At 44.6% G+C, this 19,468-nt stretch overlaps 1 protein-coding gene across 3 annotated transcripts; it reads left to right on the top strand.

Moving 5' to 3' along the window:
• The first annotated feature begins 7,324 nt into the window (after positions 1 to 7,324).
• hic1 (hypermethylated in cancer 1) lies at positions 7,325 to 18,009 on the top strand. Of its 3 annotated transcripts, none has more exons than XM_061073117.1 (2): positions 7,325 to 7,484; positions 13,566 to 18,009. In XM_061073117.1, the coding sequence occupies exons 1-2, from the start codon at positions 7,425 to 7,427 to the stop codon at positions 15,795 to 15,797; spliced, it is 2,292 nt and encodes a 763-aa protein (XP_060929100.1). In that variant the 5' UTR covers positions 7,325 to 7,424; the 3' UTR covers positions 15,798 to 18,009. The 3 variants fall into 3 exon arrangements, with proteins under 3 accessions (XP_060929100.1, XP_060929102.1, XP_060929101.1); XM_061073119.1 differs by having other exon boundaries at positions 7,419 to 7,484; positions 13,582 to 18,009; XM_061073118.1 differs by lacking the exon at positions 7,325 to 7,484 and adding an exon at positions 9,009 to 9,119 and having other exon boundaries at positions 13,582 to 18,009.
• The last annotated feature ends 1,459 nt before the right edge of the window (positions 18,010 to 19,468 follow it).

Raw genomic sequence — 19,468 nt, forward strand, 5'->3', positions numbered from 1 at the left:
CATGGGGTGAGCAGATCACACTCTAGGTTCACGCATGCACGAGCACATGCAAACATCGTGCATGTGATGAGTCAGGCCGACAGTGAAGCCACAGGTTGATGTGTCAAACAGCACAGAGGTCAGAGGTCATCTTGTGTTCGATAAGGACGATGTCGACATCTTCCCCAATCAGATCAAAATCATCACACCATCTTCGAGAAATGTTTCTGTGCACATTCACACATTGATTCTGCATTTATGATACGCTGCACTACAAGTACCTCAGCCTGATGTTGCACAGCTCATGTTTGCACTTTATTCCATACGGCCAACTGTTGTTGCACCTATCCTAACCAGATATATATTTCTTCCTTCCTTCCTCATACTCTATTTGTCTTTGTTAAATCTCAAGTTATAAAACTCTTTGTTTTTCCGAGGCTACACGTTCAAGCAGAGACAAAGTGGGTTTGTGGTTTGTTACTTGTTAAGTTGTCTTATCGTATCTAGAAGGCATTTCCCTGCACGTTATACTGTGTACAGTTGGTGTATGTGACAAATAAAATGTGTATTTGTATTTGTCTTTCTCCTGTAACACAATCATGTTGTTCGGCCTTGGCGGTGGAATGTGCTCCACTGAGTGCCATCCTGGTTTTACACTCGTTTTGAGTAGATCATAGAAGACTCTCTGTTGCATGGGGTGAACGTGCTGATGCAGTCAAAGTAGTAACTACACAAATTGAGATGCATTAATAGTACAATAGTGCAATTCTGACAAAACAGCTCCCCCTGTGGAGAATCTGAGATCCGCTAAATATGAATGAGTGAGTTTGTGAATGAGTGAGTTTGCTCCATTCGGCGCTTTGTGTATAAAAGCTACAACACACAACAGTGTCTGTATTAATAAATGCAAAATAGAAAACGCTTTTATCTCAGGTTGTCGCTTGAGTCAAAGAGGTTTTTCCAAACTCTGGTAAAAAAAAAAGTGAGTGTTGACTTTGTTGCAACATAAAACCATATGACAGGATTAGTATCAAATAGTAAAACAATCTTTTACAGGCTCATGTGTTTCTGGAAAAGTTGAAGCTTTATACCACTCTGCCAGTAAAAAACCTTTGAGTAACATCACATGGACTCGCCTATTAAACTAGATGCCGCCTGACAATACTTTCATATTAGGTCAGCTCTGTTTTTCTCCTTCTTTTGTGATATCCTCCCTTCCCTCTCTTGTTCCCCCCTTTTTCTCCCTCTTAGCCTGGTCCTGACTCCCTGGTTCCTGGGGCCTGGCCAAGGCGTGTGTCCCTGGAGGAGCCGGAGAGGAGATGGAGAGAGGGGGCAGCAAGGGGGTGCGGAGCCGGAGACCGACTCCAAAACCACAGCTGCAGCAGCCTCTCCTCTCCTCTCCTCCAATGCCTCCCCCACTGCCTGGCACACTCCCCAGCCCTGCCATTAATTAGAGGGGAAGGGTATATTAGTACATGTGTGTTTGTGTGTGAAGAGGAGAGATGCTGACTGTGTGAGTGGCTGACTGAGTGTTTATGTGTAGCTCTGTGTGAGCTAATAGGGAGCTGGATGGGTCGGTATGGTATGGGGACGAGGATCTCACAACAAAGTTGGAGAGTTCACCCAGAGAACAAAAGTGGGAGGGAGGGAGGTTGAGTGACATAAAGCCTGGGGAGCAGATTGGGACTGCCGGCGACTAAAAGGCAAACAGATGATCGGCAGAAGTTTGGAGCTTCACGGGATGAGAGCGTAATGCCTGAAGATGTCCCAGAAACCATCTGAAATCCCCCTGATTCAGATTCTTTGGAATTTCTTGGGGAAGCGCCGCAGCAGCACCTGCACTCAAACGTAAACTCGGCACAGTAGGCCAACAGTCCATGACCTGACATGTTAACCGAGCACATCAAGGTTCCCTTCAAGGTGTACGCTCCCTCTCCACTTTCCCTCCTGATTATCCAGGTGGGAGTGAAATCTGACGTGAACAAAAAAAAAAAAAATGGATACAATTTCCAACCTGCTCGGCTCTCACCCCTGAAGGGGCCTCCCAGAGTGTTTTTCTGCTGACATAACTGCACAGAGACCTGGCAAGCCAATCTCTCCCTTGCTCTACCATTCCCCTCTCCCTGCTTCCTGCCCCGGTGATGTCACACTCCATATGGTTTTCAGCAGTATCAAGCCGGAAAAGAGATTTAGTCAGGGGAGAGGCGAAGGAGAGAAAAGGAGGAGGGCTGGAATGGGGCGCAGGTCGGACACAGAAAACAAAAGGCTCGCTCTTCCCCTTGTGTGCACTGTGAGTGGAGGCTTGTAAAGGGGGGGGGGGAGGGGGGGGGTGAAGGGGTGAGAGGGGTATGGCTGCACTGTGTGAGGCTAATGAGGAGAGACCAGGGAGCAGAGACCATGCATCGGACAGCCATGTGCTGCACAGACGCACACTGGACCGGCCGACACGCAAACACGTACACACAGAAACACACACACGCCTAATCAATGATACTGTAGCACAGGGAGGAGGAAGGACTAAACTGAGATTAACATGTTAACTGAGGTTTACATGAGGCCGACATATGCATCGCTTGACCTTCCGATTTAAAACCTGTCAAATGTGCTGCGCAGGAAACGTCGTGGATGCAGAGAGCACGTGGATGCACTCGAGCTGCGTTCAACAGCCAGAAAGTTACACTGATCATCATGTGACTGTTGTTGTAGTGACGTGTAGCACCAGTCCCCCAGACGGGTGGAGGATGTTATTTGTCGCTGAAGAAGCAGGAGTAGGTGAAAAAAATTGCAGTTTATTACCAAAAAGGTTCCATAACAGAAAGACACAATGATCCCTGGGAAGTGCAACACAACTAGACACATCTGCAGCCGCACCACAAGCTGCCAACTCCTCTCTCCCCCCCCTTCACTGCTGATTGGCCTTATGCTTTATAGCCTCACCTACCAGGATCCTACCACCAGCACTGGTAAGTATAAGGTGAGCTAAACAGAAAGAAAAACATAAACCACACTCAATGCAATACCAAGGTTGGACTCTGGGTTTCTGCTGAGCTCCAAATTCAATCTATCTGCACAAATACAGCAGATACATGCAACACGTTGACTGGGATGTAATCCAATGCAACACACGTCCAACTTCTCTGTCACCTTGAGTCTGCTCGTCCTTTCTCAGAGAGCTGATCCTACAAACCTGTTGTCACTCTGCCTGATCTGACCCCTGCACATACCTGGCAAAACAGCAATCAAATAAATAAACTGTCAACACAAACTGGCTGTAAAAGAAAACAACACACAACTCAAAAAGGGATAATCTACCTGATCTAATTGATAATCAAAATTGTAATAATAAGCAAATGACAGGGCCTAGTGGAGCGGGGGGGAGAAAGAACCCTTTTCACATGACAATTGCAATTTCCTTCAGCTCTGAATTTTTGCATCATTCAGCTCATTGTTTTCATTTTCGGGCTCGCAGCTTTATAGCTTGGACTTATTCTAATCTCTGTTTTCAGTCATCACAGGGCACAATTTCTTCTGGTTTTGTTCAATGTTTTGGTCGTATCACCTGACACATGGCCTTTTTTTTATTTGATAATTTCCTACATTTCTTTAAATGCCCTGAAACACAGAATTTAAACAAAAAGAATCCCTTTTTCTCTTTATGGTCCAAAATATGACACTGTTCAGTATCATCAAAACTTTACACGTCAGCAGAGAATGTCAATTTCCTTAAATGTCCTCAGCCTCCATCTGGGTGGCATAACAGATGCACCCATGTTGCACCCTGTGTTAGTTTAAAGGAGAAGCTTAACGTTTTTTCGGAAAGCTTAATTCTCTCTTGCTGTGAATGAGATGAGACAGATCGATATAACTCTCATGAGAGTGGTATCGATCTTCTCATTTCCCCTTTGGCAAGAGAGGAAATTAATGTGTTTTCCAAAACGTCAGACCATTAAGTTGGCCGATACGATGATACCTTGATATATTTGATCATCATGCATTTCTCTTGTAGCCTTGTTTACAGTGAGAAACTGGAGAGCAGCTAAAACACTTAAAAAGGCAAGAGTGCAAAAAATATTTGTATAATACGAGCGTTCCCAAAACCAGAGACTGTTTTGCATTCATATGTTTCCATTTGTGAAAATAAAATTGGATCTGGCTCTAATCATGGCATGATAATTGTCCATCACCAGCAGATGGGTGAACTAGAATAGCGACCAACAGCTCAGCTCGTTCAAATGACGCCTGTACTCTAAAGCTGTCGCTGAACCGCTCATTACGATGACTTAAGAGAGGCCTGTGTGTAAATGTTGAGCCTATCGTTCAATTTTTGGTGGCGAGGGGAATCCGAAGCTGGAGGGGTGTGTGTCTGGTATGGTGGGGGCGGTCACAGCAAGCATCTGGAGATACGTGTGGCCATGTCCACTGGAAAGAAAGAAAGAAAGAAAAGGAAAGAGGGATGATTGATGAGAATGAAAGAAACGAGGAAGGAGAGAGGTAGAGAGAGAGAGAGAAAGAGAGCAAAAGGCCGAGTGTGCAGAGTCTGGGACCTTACACTGCGAGGGTCTGTTTCAAGGTGTTAAGATTACCTTCATACTGTCCTGTCTATTGTCCGGCCCTGCTCTGTCTCTCCGCTGGCAGACAGAAATGGAGCAATAATAGGGTGATTGCAATATTCGTCACTCCGAAGCCTAAATTGGAACAAGGTGCTTCGGGCTCCGGAGAAACACGGTGACCCTGCAACGTATCCGCTGGCAGATGTCTGAGAAACTTGGCCCCGGTCATTCAGAATATTCCGCCCCGTCGCCGTGTTTCCACATCCAGCCAGCTTCTGCAAGATATATGTCACATGTAAAAAAACCTGAAGTGCTCACACTTGGACGAATGGTGGGAAAGGTGTGTGATTTAGAGGGTGACAGATGTAGCTGCTCTCCCCTGCCTTATCTCCGGCTCTGGTTCCTTCACCGAGCGCTGGTCTTCGGGGAAGTCGCTTTGGCACGAGATCCCAGGGCCGAAAACTCGGGGCCCAGCTCTCACAGCTTTAATTGAATCATTGCTTACAACCTGCAATTTGGAGGCTTTCTCTTGTTTTTTCAGTTCATTAAAAGTTCAGTGTTTCAGGTTTGCTGTGCTCCAGATTACGGTATGTTAAACTGTGTTTTGACAGGCTGAGGTTTAATGTCCTGCCCAGGCCTCTGGAGGCTGATTGATTAGTGAGATAAAGTCTGTCTGGGAAGACAACAGCTGAACAAAGAAGCAGACATTTACAAATGTTAGGTTCAGGCTGTTGGACGAGCTCCTCCCCTCTTTCAAATATAGGTTAGATACCTATGTTAACATTTTTATTGCTTTTAACCCTGATTCTTGACCTCGTCACTCGTCAAAAAAGACTGTAAAACTTGAATATAAGTTACTTAAAGGAGTAAATTATAAAAGTATGTACTGCACTGAATCGGTTTTGCCTGTGTTATTGGTTGTGAGCCTATTGTAGCTGCAACACCTTTTACAAAACACCACAGATTTCACTGATTAGCTGGATTCTTAGTTCGTAATGATCCATCACCTGCAACACAAGCTGTGACCTTTTCTAGACAAACGTAAAATCGACACATGTATAATCCATCAATACACTAAATGTTTCTAAATTTTCAAATAGCTGGCGTTATCTCAACACGGGAAATTATTTGTAACAAAAATAAAATGACATACAAATGATCACATGATGTAAACACTATAGCTCAAAGATTCAGTCTTGGGAGCGTAAGGGTTAAAGAACATCACCAACCAGGATGTAGTGCTTTAAGAGGTGTGTAATCTAAAACAGAGAGAAACCAAACTATGTCAAAGACGTAACCTACCTGACAGGCGGCGTATGACATCACTGAACGTTTCCCTCGGCGGAAAAAAAACTATTTTGGACCATGAATTGAAACACGGTGTCACATCCTTGATAGAACATATCCATTCTCCCTCGCAGCTCTGCCTACATGCGTCCTTGAGGTTATCCTCGGTTCATCGAGAGAACATGGAAGTGAGAGACAATGCCTTCCTCCTCGCCAACGGGCTCCCTGCGTGGCTCGGATCTCCTCATTGAAACGGCAGCACCTCCAGCTTGGATCATTTCGGGAGGAAGAGGGTCTGCAGGCTGCAGGAGATTGTCATCTGCTGTTGTGATCAAAACAAACGTGAATAGGCCTCGGCCCGGCGAGTGTGCATCACATCGGCTGTCTGCTGGTGACCTCAGTGATGGTAAAATAATTAGCTCCATCTATTCCAAGCTGCGGCCTTTCTAAGGGATCTCTGGATGGCTGAGGAAAAAGTTCAAGTGTGGAGCACGTCTGATATAATCCCTTTAATACGGTGGATTAAACACGAGTTTGAAGCATTGTTTATAGAAAGCTAATGACTCCGGTATACACACGGAAAGAAAATCTTCTGTTCAAATAACACTGAAATCAATAAGCAGCAGCAGAAAACATTCTAGAGATGCTTTCTGTTATAAAAGTTTGACTAAACCAGCCTCAAGTGGTGATTATGCAAAACAATAACAACAAAGCTCTCAAGCTGCAACATTATTGCAATATATAATATTTTTCGTGGTAAAAAGTACTGAAGTACTGTGCTCGGATAATTTGTTTTGTGGGAACTCATAATTTATTCTTATTCAAGTTTGTTCTTCATCAGGAAAATGTTGTATTTTGTAGTCCCTTAAATTCAGCCTTAGTTAGTTTTCAAATTAATATTTTACAAATTAAACGTAAAATTGGCCTAAACTGCGAAGGTTTAAAGCAGTTTAAATCGTTACAACCTGATTTATAACGACATTAAAATACAATTAGCATGTTAATGCATTGATCATATTGATTAGTAACAGAAAAATATAATAGTATAACACTAGCAGGGGTCAAAAAGCTACAAATATGAAAAGTACTTTTTACTTTTGATGCATTTTGTTGCTTTTGTACTTTTTTTTATGAATTTCCACTTTTGCTGAAGTAAAATATCCTTAAACTGAAATCTAAACCCCTTTTTCTATCACAGCACATTTTAATCACCAAAGGTTAATTCACCTGAACTCATTTCCCAAAGCTTTCATTTGCAAACCAGTTCCGAGGCTGGTTTTCCACAGGTTTCCAGTTCCCTGTGTGTCACAGCTGTGATCCCAGTGAATTCCTCCAAACATCTCGTCCACCTCCTTGCAGCCAGTGGGGACTCGCTGCCGGTAGGTGTCGCTGTGCGCGTAAAGTCTCCACCGGCAGGTTTCGGTCCGACCGGACCCAACAACAGCCTGAAGTGTCAGAGTGTCGCTAACATGTGAGAACCCCAGTGTGTAGAAGAGGCTGAAGGACGGGGAAAGAGAGGGAGAGAGAGAGAGAGAGAGAGATACGGAAGACCAGGGGTTGTTTTGGTTGCGGAGGAGCCGGACGTGGAGGAAACGGCGGAGGTCTCTGATGAGGGAAAGCCGAACAGGAGAGCAGACACACGGCCAGAGCACCAGACATGAGTCCGAGGTAAGAGAGAGATCCGGCGGGGAGAGAGGGATGACATCCCCGCAGCGCAGCGTCAGAACCAGCAGCTCGTCCACCAGCACACGTTTATCCAACTTTAATGGGCTTTTTAATGTATTTTTAGATTTGAGCCGATGCTCCCGGTGAAGCCTGTAGTGACTGAGAGTGAACATCTGGATCATATTGTCATATCCGGCCTAAAGCTTATCTGACAGCAACTTTGTTAGACATATTTAATTTTTTTAATATCAACCCTGATATATATAACCATCCTTTTATAATATATATAGGCCACAAGATGTTGGTGTAAAGAAAGACGTAAGCTTACAATTTATAAAAGCCACATCAAATATTTCATATTTTTAATATCCACAGAAGGTGGATATTTTCTATAATAAAATTTGAATAATTTATTTTAATGACAGCACAGTGGACTCAGTGGACTTACTTTTACAACTGCCTTCTTTTATTACTTAGCATTAAAATATTTTTAAATCAATGCTGTGGGAAAATAAATGACCAGGTTTTTTAAGTAGGGAGACACATGACTGAAGTTATATAAAGGTAAAAAGGTGTGAGGAGACACAGTCAGTCCATCCATGTCCAGGTGATGATGCTTCACCTGAGAGAGAGAGAGAGAGAGAGAGAGAGAGAGAGAGAGAGAGAGAGAGAGAGAGAGAGAGAGAGAGAGAGAGAGAGAGAGGTTTAAGGTTTATTCTTATTAAACCTCCCTTCAGTTTCCACTTATCTTATGGGCTTTAAGTGAAGCCAGGGGGGGGGGCCTCTTAAAGATCCACATGTTCTCAGAGGATTTCTGCAGGGAAGGTGGATGATGACACCTTCATTCAACAGGTTTATGGGTTATACTTTATTTATTTTGTAACTATTACAGTCGAAAAATAATTAGTTTTTATCGATAGCATTGAATTAATTGATTACATTTTGGCCTCAGGGTTAAAAATTAAAAATAAACGTCGTGAAGTTTTGGAGGAGGTTTGATTCACTTCCATCAGTGAACTCCTCTTCTTAGGTGGAAGGGCAGCTGATCATAAATATGGAACATATATCCCGATGTATACACCCGCTGTCTGTCTCTTTAAGACGATGTGTTGAGAAGTTCAAGTCGGGGTCACTCGAAGTTCCTGCCCTCGCTTTTACCTTTTAGTTTTATTATAGACTGACATCACACGGGGCGCTAAAACACTTAAGGCGCATAGAGGCTCCATTATCATCCCGGTGCGCGTTATTGCTCCGACTCAAAAATAGCTAAGGAAATTACTAGAAAAAAAAAAAAAAGAAACAAGAGGAAACTGATGCTGGTCTGAGCACGTATTTTTTTTTTATAGGAGGGGATGAGAGAGAGAGAGAGAGAGAGAGGAGGGGCAGAGGGAGAAAGAGGGAGAAAGAGGGAGAGGGAGGAAAGTGGGTGGGGGGACGGACCTGAGGAGCGACAAGAAACTCATATCAATTAATAATCATAAAAAAAAAAAGCGCTGGCAGACGCGCTCGGAAAACTGGCATGGGTTTTGTTGGAGGCTGGCAGTTCAAAGCTGAAACGTCAGATATGACTCCTGGAGGCTGCTGAGATGATCATTAAGGGAGACTTAGATCGGATGGCAGAGGACATCGGGCATGCAGGTAAGAGCTGCTGCTGCTGCTGCTGCGCACATGAGGCACCAGAGCAGAGGAGAGAGAGGGAGGACGCATGTGGCATTTAGCTTTTTATTCCTTTAATACTGCAGCGTGATGTGCAGCCAGAGAAAGAATACAGTTTTTTTTTAAATGACTCGTATATATATTAGTAAGACACAAACTTTGCGTAATGCAGCCTGTGCATGTGTTTTATTATTTATTTATTCCAGTCTTATATCCCTCGCTTTTTTCTTCTTTACGCATTAAATTAGATTTCATTTGTTTCCTCTCTCTAATAATTAATTAGAGACAGTAAATCTCTAAAATTCTCCAGAGTCAGACTTATGTAGTCTTGAAATGTGGCTTCAAAGTTCAGCAAAATTAGATTTTAAAATATTGAAAGTGCAAAACAAGACGAATCCAATTGGATTTCTTTTTTTGTGTTTCACCTGCGTGCGAGTTTAATTATTAATTCAAGATTAATTATTAAAAGTTAAAAAGCCACATTAACTTCTGCCAAAGAGGATCTTCGGCGTATTTAATAACCAGGTGACACTTTCAAAAAAGGAAGAAATAAGTTCCAGTTTGATGTTGTAAAACAGGCCCATCGCTGTGCGTAATAACCTCACCGTTGAGTTCAGGATTAACCGACGCCTGAACACAACATTATAGAATAATTTAAAAGTGTGTGTGTGTGTGTGTGGAGTCACTTCTTTAATTTATGGATTTCCGAGGGTTCATGTGATTTGCATGACGGAGAGCTGCTATAAGAAGCAGCTGTGTGGCGCAGAGGACGCTGCGTCTGTGGAGGTGATTTAGGAGACGCATACGCAGAGGTAGAGAGTGGATGAGGCGCACAGACACACACACACACACACACACACACACACACACAGAGAGACATAGACAAACACATTTCACTCGTTATGTGGTTTTGCTGCAGCGATAATACGCGAAGAGCATGAGGGCAGAACGGATTAGAGCCGGAGAAGACGCGCACAGGGTCAGGAGAGCAGCTCCATGCTCAGCCAGTGACAGAGGAACCGGTCCTCATGTACACAACTTAAACAGCACGGCACAAAAAGCAAATATTGTTCATATCAATATTGATTTATTTGGTGAAGTTTTTCCCTTTTAAATGCTCAGAAGAAGAAATTATATAAAAGTAAGTCATGCAATTAAAATGAGTTAAAATAGAATAATCTGCTGGGAAATATACAGGATAATAACTTACTGAAAAAAATGGCAAATTGCTCTGCTGATGCTTCAATGGAAGTGTTGATTATTATTAAATGTGATTTTTCTGTAACACAACCAGCTGTGTGTTGCTCTCCTGCAACTTTGAAGCCTGTAAATGTGCAGGGATTATTTTTCTTTAAATTGTGTGATTAGAGCATTTAAACATGAAACTGATGCTGACTCTCTCCATCATGTTTGCTGATCTGACTAAAACTTATTCACTTATTCATCAGCGTCGATCTGCTCTGCAGGCTGCACTCACATGTAAAGGAAAGCTCCCAGTCTGATATTGCATGCATGTAAAACCTCTCCAGCTTGTATTCGTCTCTGGTGACTCACAGAAACAACAACAATTAAATTAGTTGGATTGAAGTAATAAAAAACCTACAGTCAAATATCTTTTCTTGCTGGTTTACACTGGACTCTGTGCTGCAGTGTTTCCCCATAAATTGAACATATAGACCATGTGAACATGGCGGAATGGGCTCTAAAATAAACATGGCTGCGTGGGAAGCAAATTGAAATGAGAGAAAATATAACGTGAAGATGATGTTTTAAGCAGATGTCTGGAGTGTTTATGTGACTGAGGCTGGATGTAGACTTTTGACGTTTAAGTCTCCGGCTTCATCCCCCAAACCACAAAAGTGATAAAACAGACAAAACACAGGGAAAATGAATATGCAGATAATGCAAATAAGTGAATGTCATCGCTGTTAACAAGCATCAGGATCATTTAACTTTCCTCCGCTTGTTGATGGGTCATTAGAAATGAGGCTGTCGTGATGAAAACCTCTTCTCAGGCGACTCTGACTGTGTGTGCAACTGTACAAATTTGTAACTCGGCCTGTTTAACACAACAAAACAACAACACAAGCTGCAGTGCAGGTTTCCGATTGTGTTCACAAGAATATTACATGTAGCAGGCTGGATTTTTAAAATGTGTTCCACGGCTAAATATCACTGCAATCACCGCTGGTTTCCTGACAGGATGAAGAGAGCTTACACATGCACACCAGATCAAGAATTAAGAAAACACTCTTTTTTTTTGTCATCAAACGGCGAGGTCAGCTGATTTAAAAAACAAGGAGTGGGGTCACACAGGAATCAGACTGGTCCCAGCGAGAGTAAAGCGATTTGAACTATGTTGATGGGACAACTCACCTTGTCCAGTTGTTACCACAGAACTTTACCAAAAACAAAGTTGCAGCAGATTCCAGATTCATGCACAAATGCTGCTTTTTTTGCACGACTCCCATAGAAATAGATAGTTTAAAATAAATATTAAATTAAAGGTAGATTCAAATGTTTTCAAACAAATCCAGATATAAAGTTGGGTTGAGTTTTGTGTTGTGCTCTGGGATGAACTGTCACATAACGGTGCACAGTGATTGTGCGTGTGTGTTAGTACACAACCTGTCACCATGTCCCGCTGAAGTCAAACCAGTGAGCTGAACAAGCCCCCAAGCAAAAAGAGACTCTGCAGAAGTTCAGCCAGTTATGGAAATGACTCGGCCCATTCCTCGCATCACACTCGTCTCTAAACACGTTTGATCCGACCGACGTTGATATTTGTAGTCGAGTACCACTGTGGCGTAATCAAAGCCAGACAGAAACCAGAAGTGGAAACACTTTAGATGACAACAGGGGGAAATGATGGAGTGTGAGTCCAGAGTAAACCTGCCACATACCTGCCTTCTGATTCACAGCTTTTGTTATTTTTGTAATTTATTTTTAGATATTTTTGACAAGACAATAAGTACTAAATAGCACATCAGTCACGAGTGTAGAAATGAGCACAGAATATTAAATACAAATTAAATTCATATTTAAAAGATGTTCATCACTATGTCCATCTGCTATTGTTATAGTGACAGTAACTTTTAATTTTTCAGTGATAAAGATGCTGCCTGATGATGAGCATCAGAGCGACCTTGAGGTTTGGTCACACTTAGTTTTAATAGAGAAAAATAGACAAATGATTTCCTAGGATTGTCCAGAATCCCTCAGTCAGATTAAAAAAAAAAATTAATTCATATTTCTTGTGCTGAGCGCGTAGACTGAACAAAATAAACAAGAAGTGAATGAGCTGGTGTCAGGAAGGCTGGGATCAGACAGATGACATGATATTTATTTAGTTGCTTGTTTCCCATCAGCCAGTGCAACCCCGTGGGGACGGTTTTAGATGTTAGTCCCTTAAGTAAACAGATGCCACTGATTGAACAATACATTGTGTTTCGTGCACGCAGCTGATGTAGTTTATTTTAAGCTGGATGGAACAGTGTGTGCGTATGTGTGTGCGTATGTGTGTGCGTATGTGTGTGTGTGTGTGCGTTGGTTCCCTGGAGCTCATCTCAACGTACAGCACTGAATCATCTCAGCTTGATTTACATCCTGTGAGCTCCACTGTTCCTTATATGACTGGACCGAGCGCGGAGGCGAGAGACCTGTCTTTTTTTGGACGTGTCCTTCCCTCACACGTTTATACCTGCTGTTCATCATATTTGTGAAACGCTCATCGCTCGCTTTGTTTAAAAAACGTCTGCACAACGCTCCTGGAATACTTTATCAGGAAGCCAGCAGTTGCAAAAAAAAAAAAATATATATATATATATCTGTGGTTCTCTGGGTTTACTTCTCAGTGTCTGTGTTTTTGCTCGCTGCAGAGGAAGTGATTGCATACACTTGAATTTCTGATGATGAGAAAACCACTGCAGCAGCTCACCTTTAGCAAAAGTTCACTTTTACAGAGTGTTTCCCACACATGAGTTCTGCTCCCTGCACACGTCTCATAGAGCAGAGCTATGACGTAAACAGGATTTTGCAAATACTGAAGGCTTTGATAACAAATTAATTAGTAACCAAAGTAACACAATTAAATGATAAAACTGTAATTATGAATTTGCATAAAAATTCTGGTAAATTAACTGATGTGTTGTGTTTTAAAATAATGATTTAGCAAATTAATTCACCTTAATTAATCATCAGACATGTAAAGGCGTTTTTATTATTATTACTCTGTCTGTCTGTATTGCTCCGGCAGATTTCATGGTTAAACCTGTTTCACACTTAAATGTTTTAAATGTTTGTAAATCCTGACCTTTTCATAGATTTATTTTATAAAATGCATCATTGATTACAACAGTACTGATGGAAATGACACATTGCTTTTGTTGTTGTGGCTCGAAATGCTGACTGCTGCATGATATTTTACAGATATCTCTCGTTGCAGGTGGCGGACTGAAGACGATGCTGGATGCCATGGACGTTCCAAGTCATGCTAGGGATCTCCTCCTGCAGCTCAACAGCCAGCGCACCAAGGGCTTCCTGTGTGATGTCATCATTGTGGTGCAGAACGCCCTCTTCAGGGCTCACAAGAACATTTTGGCCGCCAGCAGCCTCTACTTGAAATCGCTGGTGGTCCATGACAATCTCATCAACCTCGACCACGAGATGGTGAGTCCAGGCGTGTTCAGGGTCATTCTGGACTACATCTACACAGGCCGCCTAACTGAGGGAGACCCCACTTCTCCAACTGAACCCAACCTGGGGGCCGTCCTGGCCGCAGCCAGCTACCTTCAGCTGCTTGACTTAGTGGCGTTGTGCAAAAAGAAGCTGAAAAGACATGGCAAGTACCCGCCGCGCCTGGGCCCTGCTTTCCTGCCCTATCCGAAGATGGGACCAAACAGCATGGGGTTAGGGAGCGGTGGCAGGTACAGAGTTTCCACTCCAGTCATTCAACCCTGCCCTCCAGGAGGAATTTTGAATAGCCATGCACCCCGGGCACCACCACTAGAGGAGCTAATTCCCCATCGATTAGCCATCCATGCTGGGGAGTTGTATGCTCCCACCTCCGCCCAGGGCTCTCAGGTGTTCCCGTCCCTGCAGTCGGCTTTGCCTGCCCAACTCGGGCGTTCAGCCCATCCCGACAGGAACTGCTCCCCCAGCTATGGCCTTGATCTCTCCAAGAAAAGCCCCAACTCCCAGTCTCAGCACATTCACTCCCATCTGGCAAACAGTCACAACGATGAGGAGCGAGACGGGACTCTGAGCGGCCGCACTAGTCCCATGCACGGGATGAACGGCAGGATCTTCCCCTCTGAGAAAATGGAGTCCACCGACCAAGCAAGCTCCCTCACTCCTCCACCTTTTTCCCATCTCAACCAGTCCCTTGGCCCCCATCATCCCCTCCTGCACCGCTCAGGCACCCAGGGCACAGATCGCTACCCGTGCCCCCCCAGCCCTGACACTCCCACGGAAGGTGGCGAGGCCGGCAGGGAAATGGGCAACATCTACCGCTGGGTGAAACACGAGCCACTGTCATATACAGCTGAAGACGAAGATGAGGACGAGGATGAGGAGGAGGGGGGTGAAAACGGACACCAGCATCACAACCACCACAAGGTTGGGGAGGAGAGTGAAGGAGCAGATGACAAGAGCGGGTCTGGCACAGAGGAGACGGGGAGCAGTGAAGGCCGCCCCTCCCCTACCGGACCGATGGGGAGGTTCCACATGCCGTACGAGCCGGAGAGCTTCGGGGACAATCTGTACGTCTGCATTCCCTGTGACAAAGGCTTCCCGAGCTCAGAGCAGCTCAATGCACACGTGGAGACGCACACAGAGGAGGAGCTGTACGGCAACTCCGGCGGGGAGATGGGGAACAGCAATAACAGCAGCACCAAAAACACCAGTGGCAACACAAACGGCTACGGGAGCCTGAACAGCAGCAGCAGCTTGAACAGTCTGTCCCACCTGGAGTCCAAGTCCAGACAGGGGCTGAACTCCGGTGTCCTCGGGGAGATGATGCGACCCTACCGCTGTTCCAACTGCGAGAAGTCCTACAAAGACCCGGCCACTCTGCGGCAGCACGAGAAAACCCACTGGCTGACGCGGCCGTACCCTTGCAGCATCTGTGGCAAGAAGTTCACGCAGCGTGGAACCATGACGCGCCACATGCGCAGCCACCTGGGCCTCAAACCCTTCGCCTGCGACTCCTGCGGCATGCGCTTCACTCGCCAGTACCGCCTCACCGAGCACATGCGCATCCACTCCGGGGAGAAGCCCTACGAATGTCAGGTGTGCGGCGGGAAGTTCGCCCAGCAGCGCAACCTCATCAGCCACATGAAGATGCACAGCAGCGGAGGGACCGCCGGGGGCCTGACCGCGGACCTGAAACTGAAGCTGGACTTTGCAGAGGGCATCTATCCGCTGAGTAAATACACAGCAGAGCACCTCGGGCTGAAGCAGGAGAAGGCCAATGAACTTCACATCCAGGCTCAGCAGCTGGTGGCGGACGGAAAGGCCTTGGAGAGCCTCTACCCGCTGTCCAAGCTGGCCGCGGAGCACCTGGGCCTCACCCACGACAAGATGGACGTCCTGGGCCAACCCCTGCCCGCGCTCTCACAGGCCCTGGAAGCCCGCAGCATTGACCGCTACTCACCCAGCTAAGACATGTGACCTGTCGCCAATAGGTCTGTGTGCACACACAACTTGCAGTATTCTAAAGCCATTCACCTCAGTATCCTCCTCTGCACCTCAGACTCAGGCCAAAAGAAACTGGTCTGCCAATGCACAGCAAAACATTTAGACTGTCAGTGCCTTTCTATGCATCTAATGTATCTTAAAGTCCTCCTTCATAAAGGAAGTCTGTGCTATTCCATGACCAAGAGACACTCACTCAAAGAAGTACAGTATTTATGTACAGCGTATATATGCAAACAAACATTTCTTCTTTTTTTCTTTTCTTTTATTTCAGCCATTGAGCCAAAGTTACGAATTGAAAAACCAAAAATGAAATTGTTTTATTTATTTTTGTACCACGATGAAATCCAAAGAGAAACTGTTGCAAGGAAACATTGCAATCAGACCCTAAACCTGTGTACTATTGATTCTCATCTGTGTACAAGAAATGACAAAAAAAAAAAAAAAGCACATAAGGAAAAGATCCAGGGTTTGTGTCCAGACCTGAGCGGAACTTTTATCAAATGAATAAACCAGCTCTCCTGGACTTTAAAGTAATGGGAGAATATATATATATTTTTCTTCTTGTTTTTTTTTTTCTACTTCTCTGTTTGTTGGGGTACTGGACAATGTATGTATCTGACCCTCCAGCTTCTCCCCACCATGTTCCCCTGCCTCCCGAGGAAAGAGCTCAACAATAAGAGCAATCGCTTCAGCATTTTCAGAAAAGTCTCCTCTTCTCTGTTTTGACCACATGTTTTTTTAAAGTAACCCACTCCCCTTCATATGTGTGTGTACACGCTCACGCTCTGTGACAGCAGCGGTAGCTTCAGCAGCCGTACACTCGGAGCGTAAACCCTCCCCGAGCTAAAACTTCCTCCTCATCTTGACTGACTTCCCACAGCTCTCACTTGTTATTGAGACGCAGCGAGCACGGCCCTGTGATCTCATAGCTGGGACATGATTGCACATACCCGACGGATGACACACTAATCCTTCGCATCTCGTGGCGTATACGACGCATGGGTGTTGCCTCTGACATTGTGTAATATTTGCAAGTTACGGATGCAGCTGAGGCTAGGACCCGGGTCACGAGTTAATGACACGGAGATCTGTCAAGAGCAATTACTCCTCTCGCGGCAGCGTGATGATTAACGGTGGAGCGGCAGTAGTCGAATGCCGGTGTACCAGGCCACAGTATACCCCCAGGCCGGACTCTACACGGGGTTAAAGTGGCCTAGGCTAGATTATACCTCGATTTCATACCCCTCAGGCCAGATCATACCCCCATGATATCAGTAGTGTTGAATGATATACACAAAAATTACTTAATTTTTCAACATTTTATTTGGGGTTCAGCTTTGTCAGGTAAATTAAGGGAGAAAGCTAACTAACTTATGGCCATATTTACTCCTTTCCTTCCCTTCTCTACAACTGCATAATAGACTAGCTTGCAGTACATAAATTGTGGATACAATTAGTCTCTGAGATATATACAGATCTCCTAGTATATGCCTACAGCTGAATTCCAATTAATGCAGTGTAAATTATCATTAAAATATAAGAGAATATCAAGCCTAGATTTTGAAGATTCAAATGCTTTGATTGCACAATACAACTACTGTGCCTACCTGACCTTAGAGCTAAACCAACCACATATCAACCATGTATAGTTTTACCTTGAACAGTTTATCCCCTGGTGTATACTCTGGCCTGGAGGGGTATAGTATGGCCTAGGCCAGTTTATCCCCCGGGGTATACTCTGGCCCGGGCCAAAGTATACCCGGGTTTAACTTGGGCGGGGTTAATTTGGCCTGTTACACCGGGGCTGGACGCCGCTCTGATCCACTGTCCGACCTCCCATCTGACCTCCCTCCCCCTGTAAGTCTCCTGTCTGGGAGCCCTGCTACTGTTGACAGGCCAGAGTCAATGCTGTTCCCCGGCCCTTTGACTTTAAAAGTGATCCACACGACACACACACATAGAGAGAGAGCTGCTAATCTGTCAGTCAAATGAAAATGAGACGGGGGGGGGGTTTGTGTGTCCTCCCTGGAAGCCGACGGGTGAGCAGCACTCCCCAGCTGCCGCGGCTCAGTAATCCCTGTGAAATCTCCACTTTCTCCTGGACAATTCGCACTGCTCGCCAGCATGATGTCCCATTTCATGCCTGCCATCTCACCCCCTCTGATCCACTTATTAACATCACATCCCAGCTTAGTGCAAGTGTCCCCCCCCCCCCCCCCCGCCCCAACCCCAGCCTCGCCTCCGTTTTTTTTTTTTTTTCTTTCCCCCTGCGCTGGTATCAAATGTGGAAACAGAGAAAGACATATTTCTGTGTTTCGGCTGAGCGACGGCTCCTCCAGCTTGAAAACAAAAGAGCACTTAAAGGGTTGTGGGGTTGAAGGCACATTCTTGTCTTTGAATGTTTATTCCCAAAGAGCACGCTGCCCTCTTTCTGTTTTGTATTCTAACACTTTTTTCTTGGTCCCTCGGATTAAAAAATGCCTGACCACTATAGTGCCAACGCCAACCTCAGTGGGTGAATGTGAAGACTAAAGCCATAAATACACTGTGATAGACGTAGTGACTCTTAAAGGCTGAAAACAAACACAGACAATGTGCCTGACCTTTTGGGATTTTTTCTTGTTTTTTTTTCATGTACAATAATTTAAGGGCTTCTCTTTCTGTAGCATTTGATCATATCAGAACACGTTGTTTCCTGTCACTTACTTTTCTTTTACTTCATTTCGATTTGAACTGAAAGCAGCGCACGTGAAACTGGTGCTTTACCTCAGGACTGAACCCAGCATGGGGGGGAAAAGCTAAACTTTAGTAAACCCTCAGATAACAACTTCATCACACACACTCACACACACTTTTTTTATTTTCCTATTTACAGGACAGTGGTCCCGTGTTCAACCTGTGGTTATTTCTGTGTGTATACATTTCTTGTTACAGTTTAATGGTGGAGAGATAACATGTGATATTAACATTTGTGTTGTTGTTTTTTTACTATGCGGTATACATTTTTCTATTGTGTTGTCCTCAAAGAGGCTTGTGTCGGTCTGACCAATTCCATTGTTATAACACGAGGCAAAGTCATCTTGGTAGTATGTTAACTGGCTGTTTGTGAATTTCTAAAAACACACGACATAATGCCATTTCTTTCTTTTTTTCTTCTTTTTTTTCCGACCACACGTACAATTCAAATCCACGTGACGAGTGCAGAGCTTTGAAATGTCGGTTTGCCCACAAGTCACGTCGCAGCTCTCTGCACAGATAAGCAGCGGCTTTTCTGGGCGACTCAGAAAAAAAACGACTCACAGATTGTTTGACCCCGTTTCTCCAGAGGTTAGTGAACTTTTGATGAGAGTCAGACCGAGGCCGCACACGCACACAAACACACAGGATGCCTGCTTGTTTTCGTTGATGCTTCGAGTTTGGGGTTTGAAAGAGAAATAAAGAAAGATAAACGTTCAAATCAAACATTATTAGCCGTAGCAACTCGGTCCACAAACATGCAGACGTGTTAGAAAGCGTAGCAACGGGCGGATGTCGGTCGTGGGAATTTCTCACTCCCTCTCATTCAGGAGTTTTAAATGAAAATCTGTCTCCTCTCTTTCCCTTGCCTTACACCCTTAAAATAACATGATTTGTTT

The sequence above is a fragment of the Limanda limanda genome, chromosome 6 (genome assembly GCF_963576545.1).
Source record: "Limanda limanda chromosome 6, fLimLim1.1, whole genome shotgun sequence".
NCBI lineage: Eukaryota > Metazoa > Chordata > Actinopteri > Pleuronectiformes > Pleuronectidae > Limanda > Limanda limanda.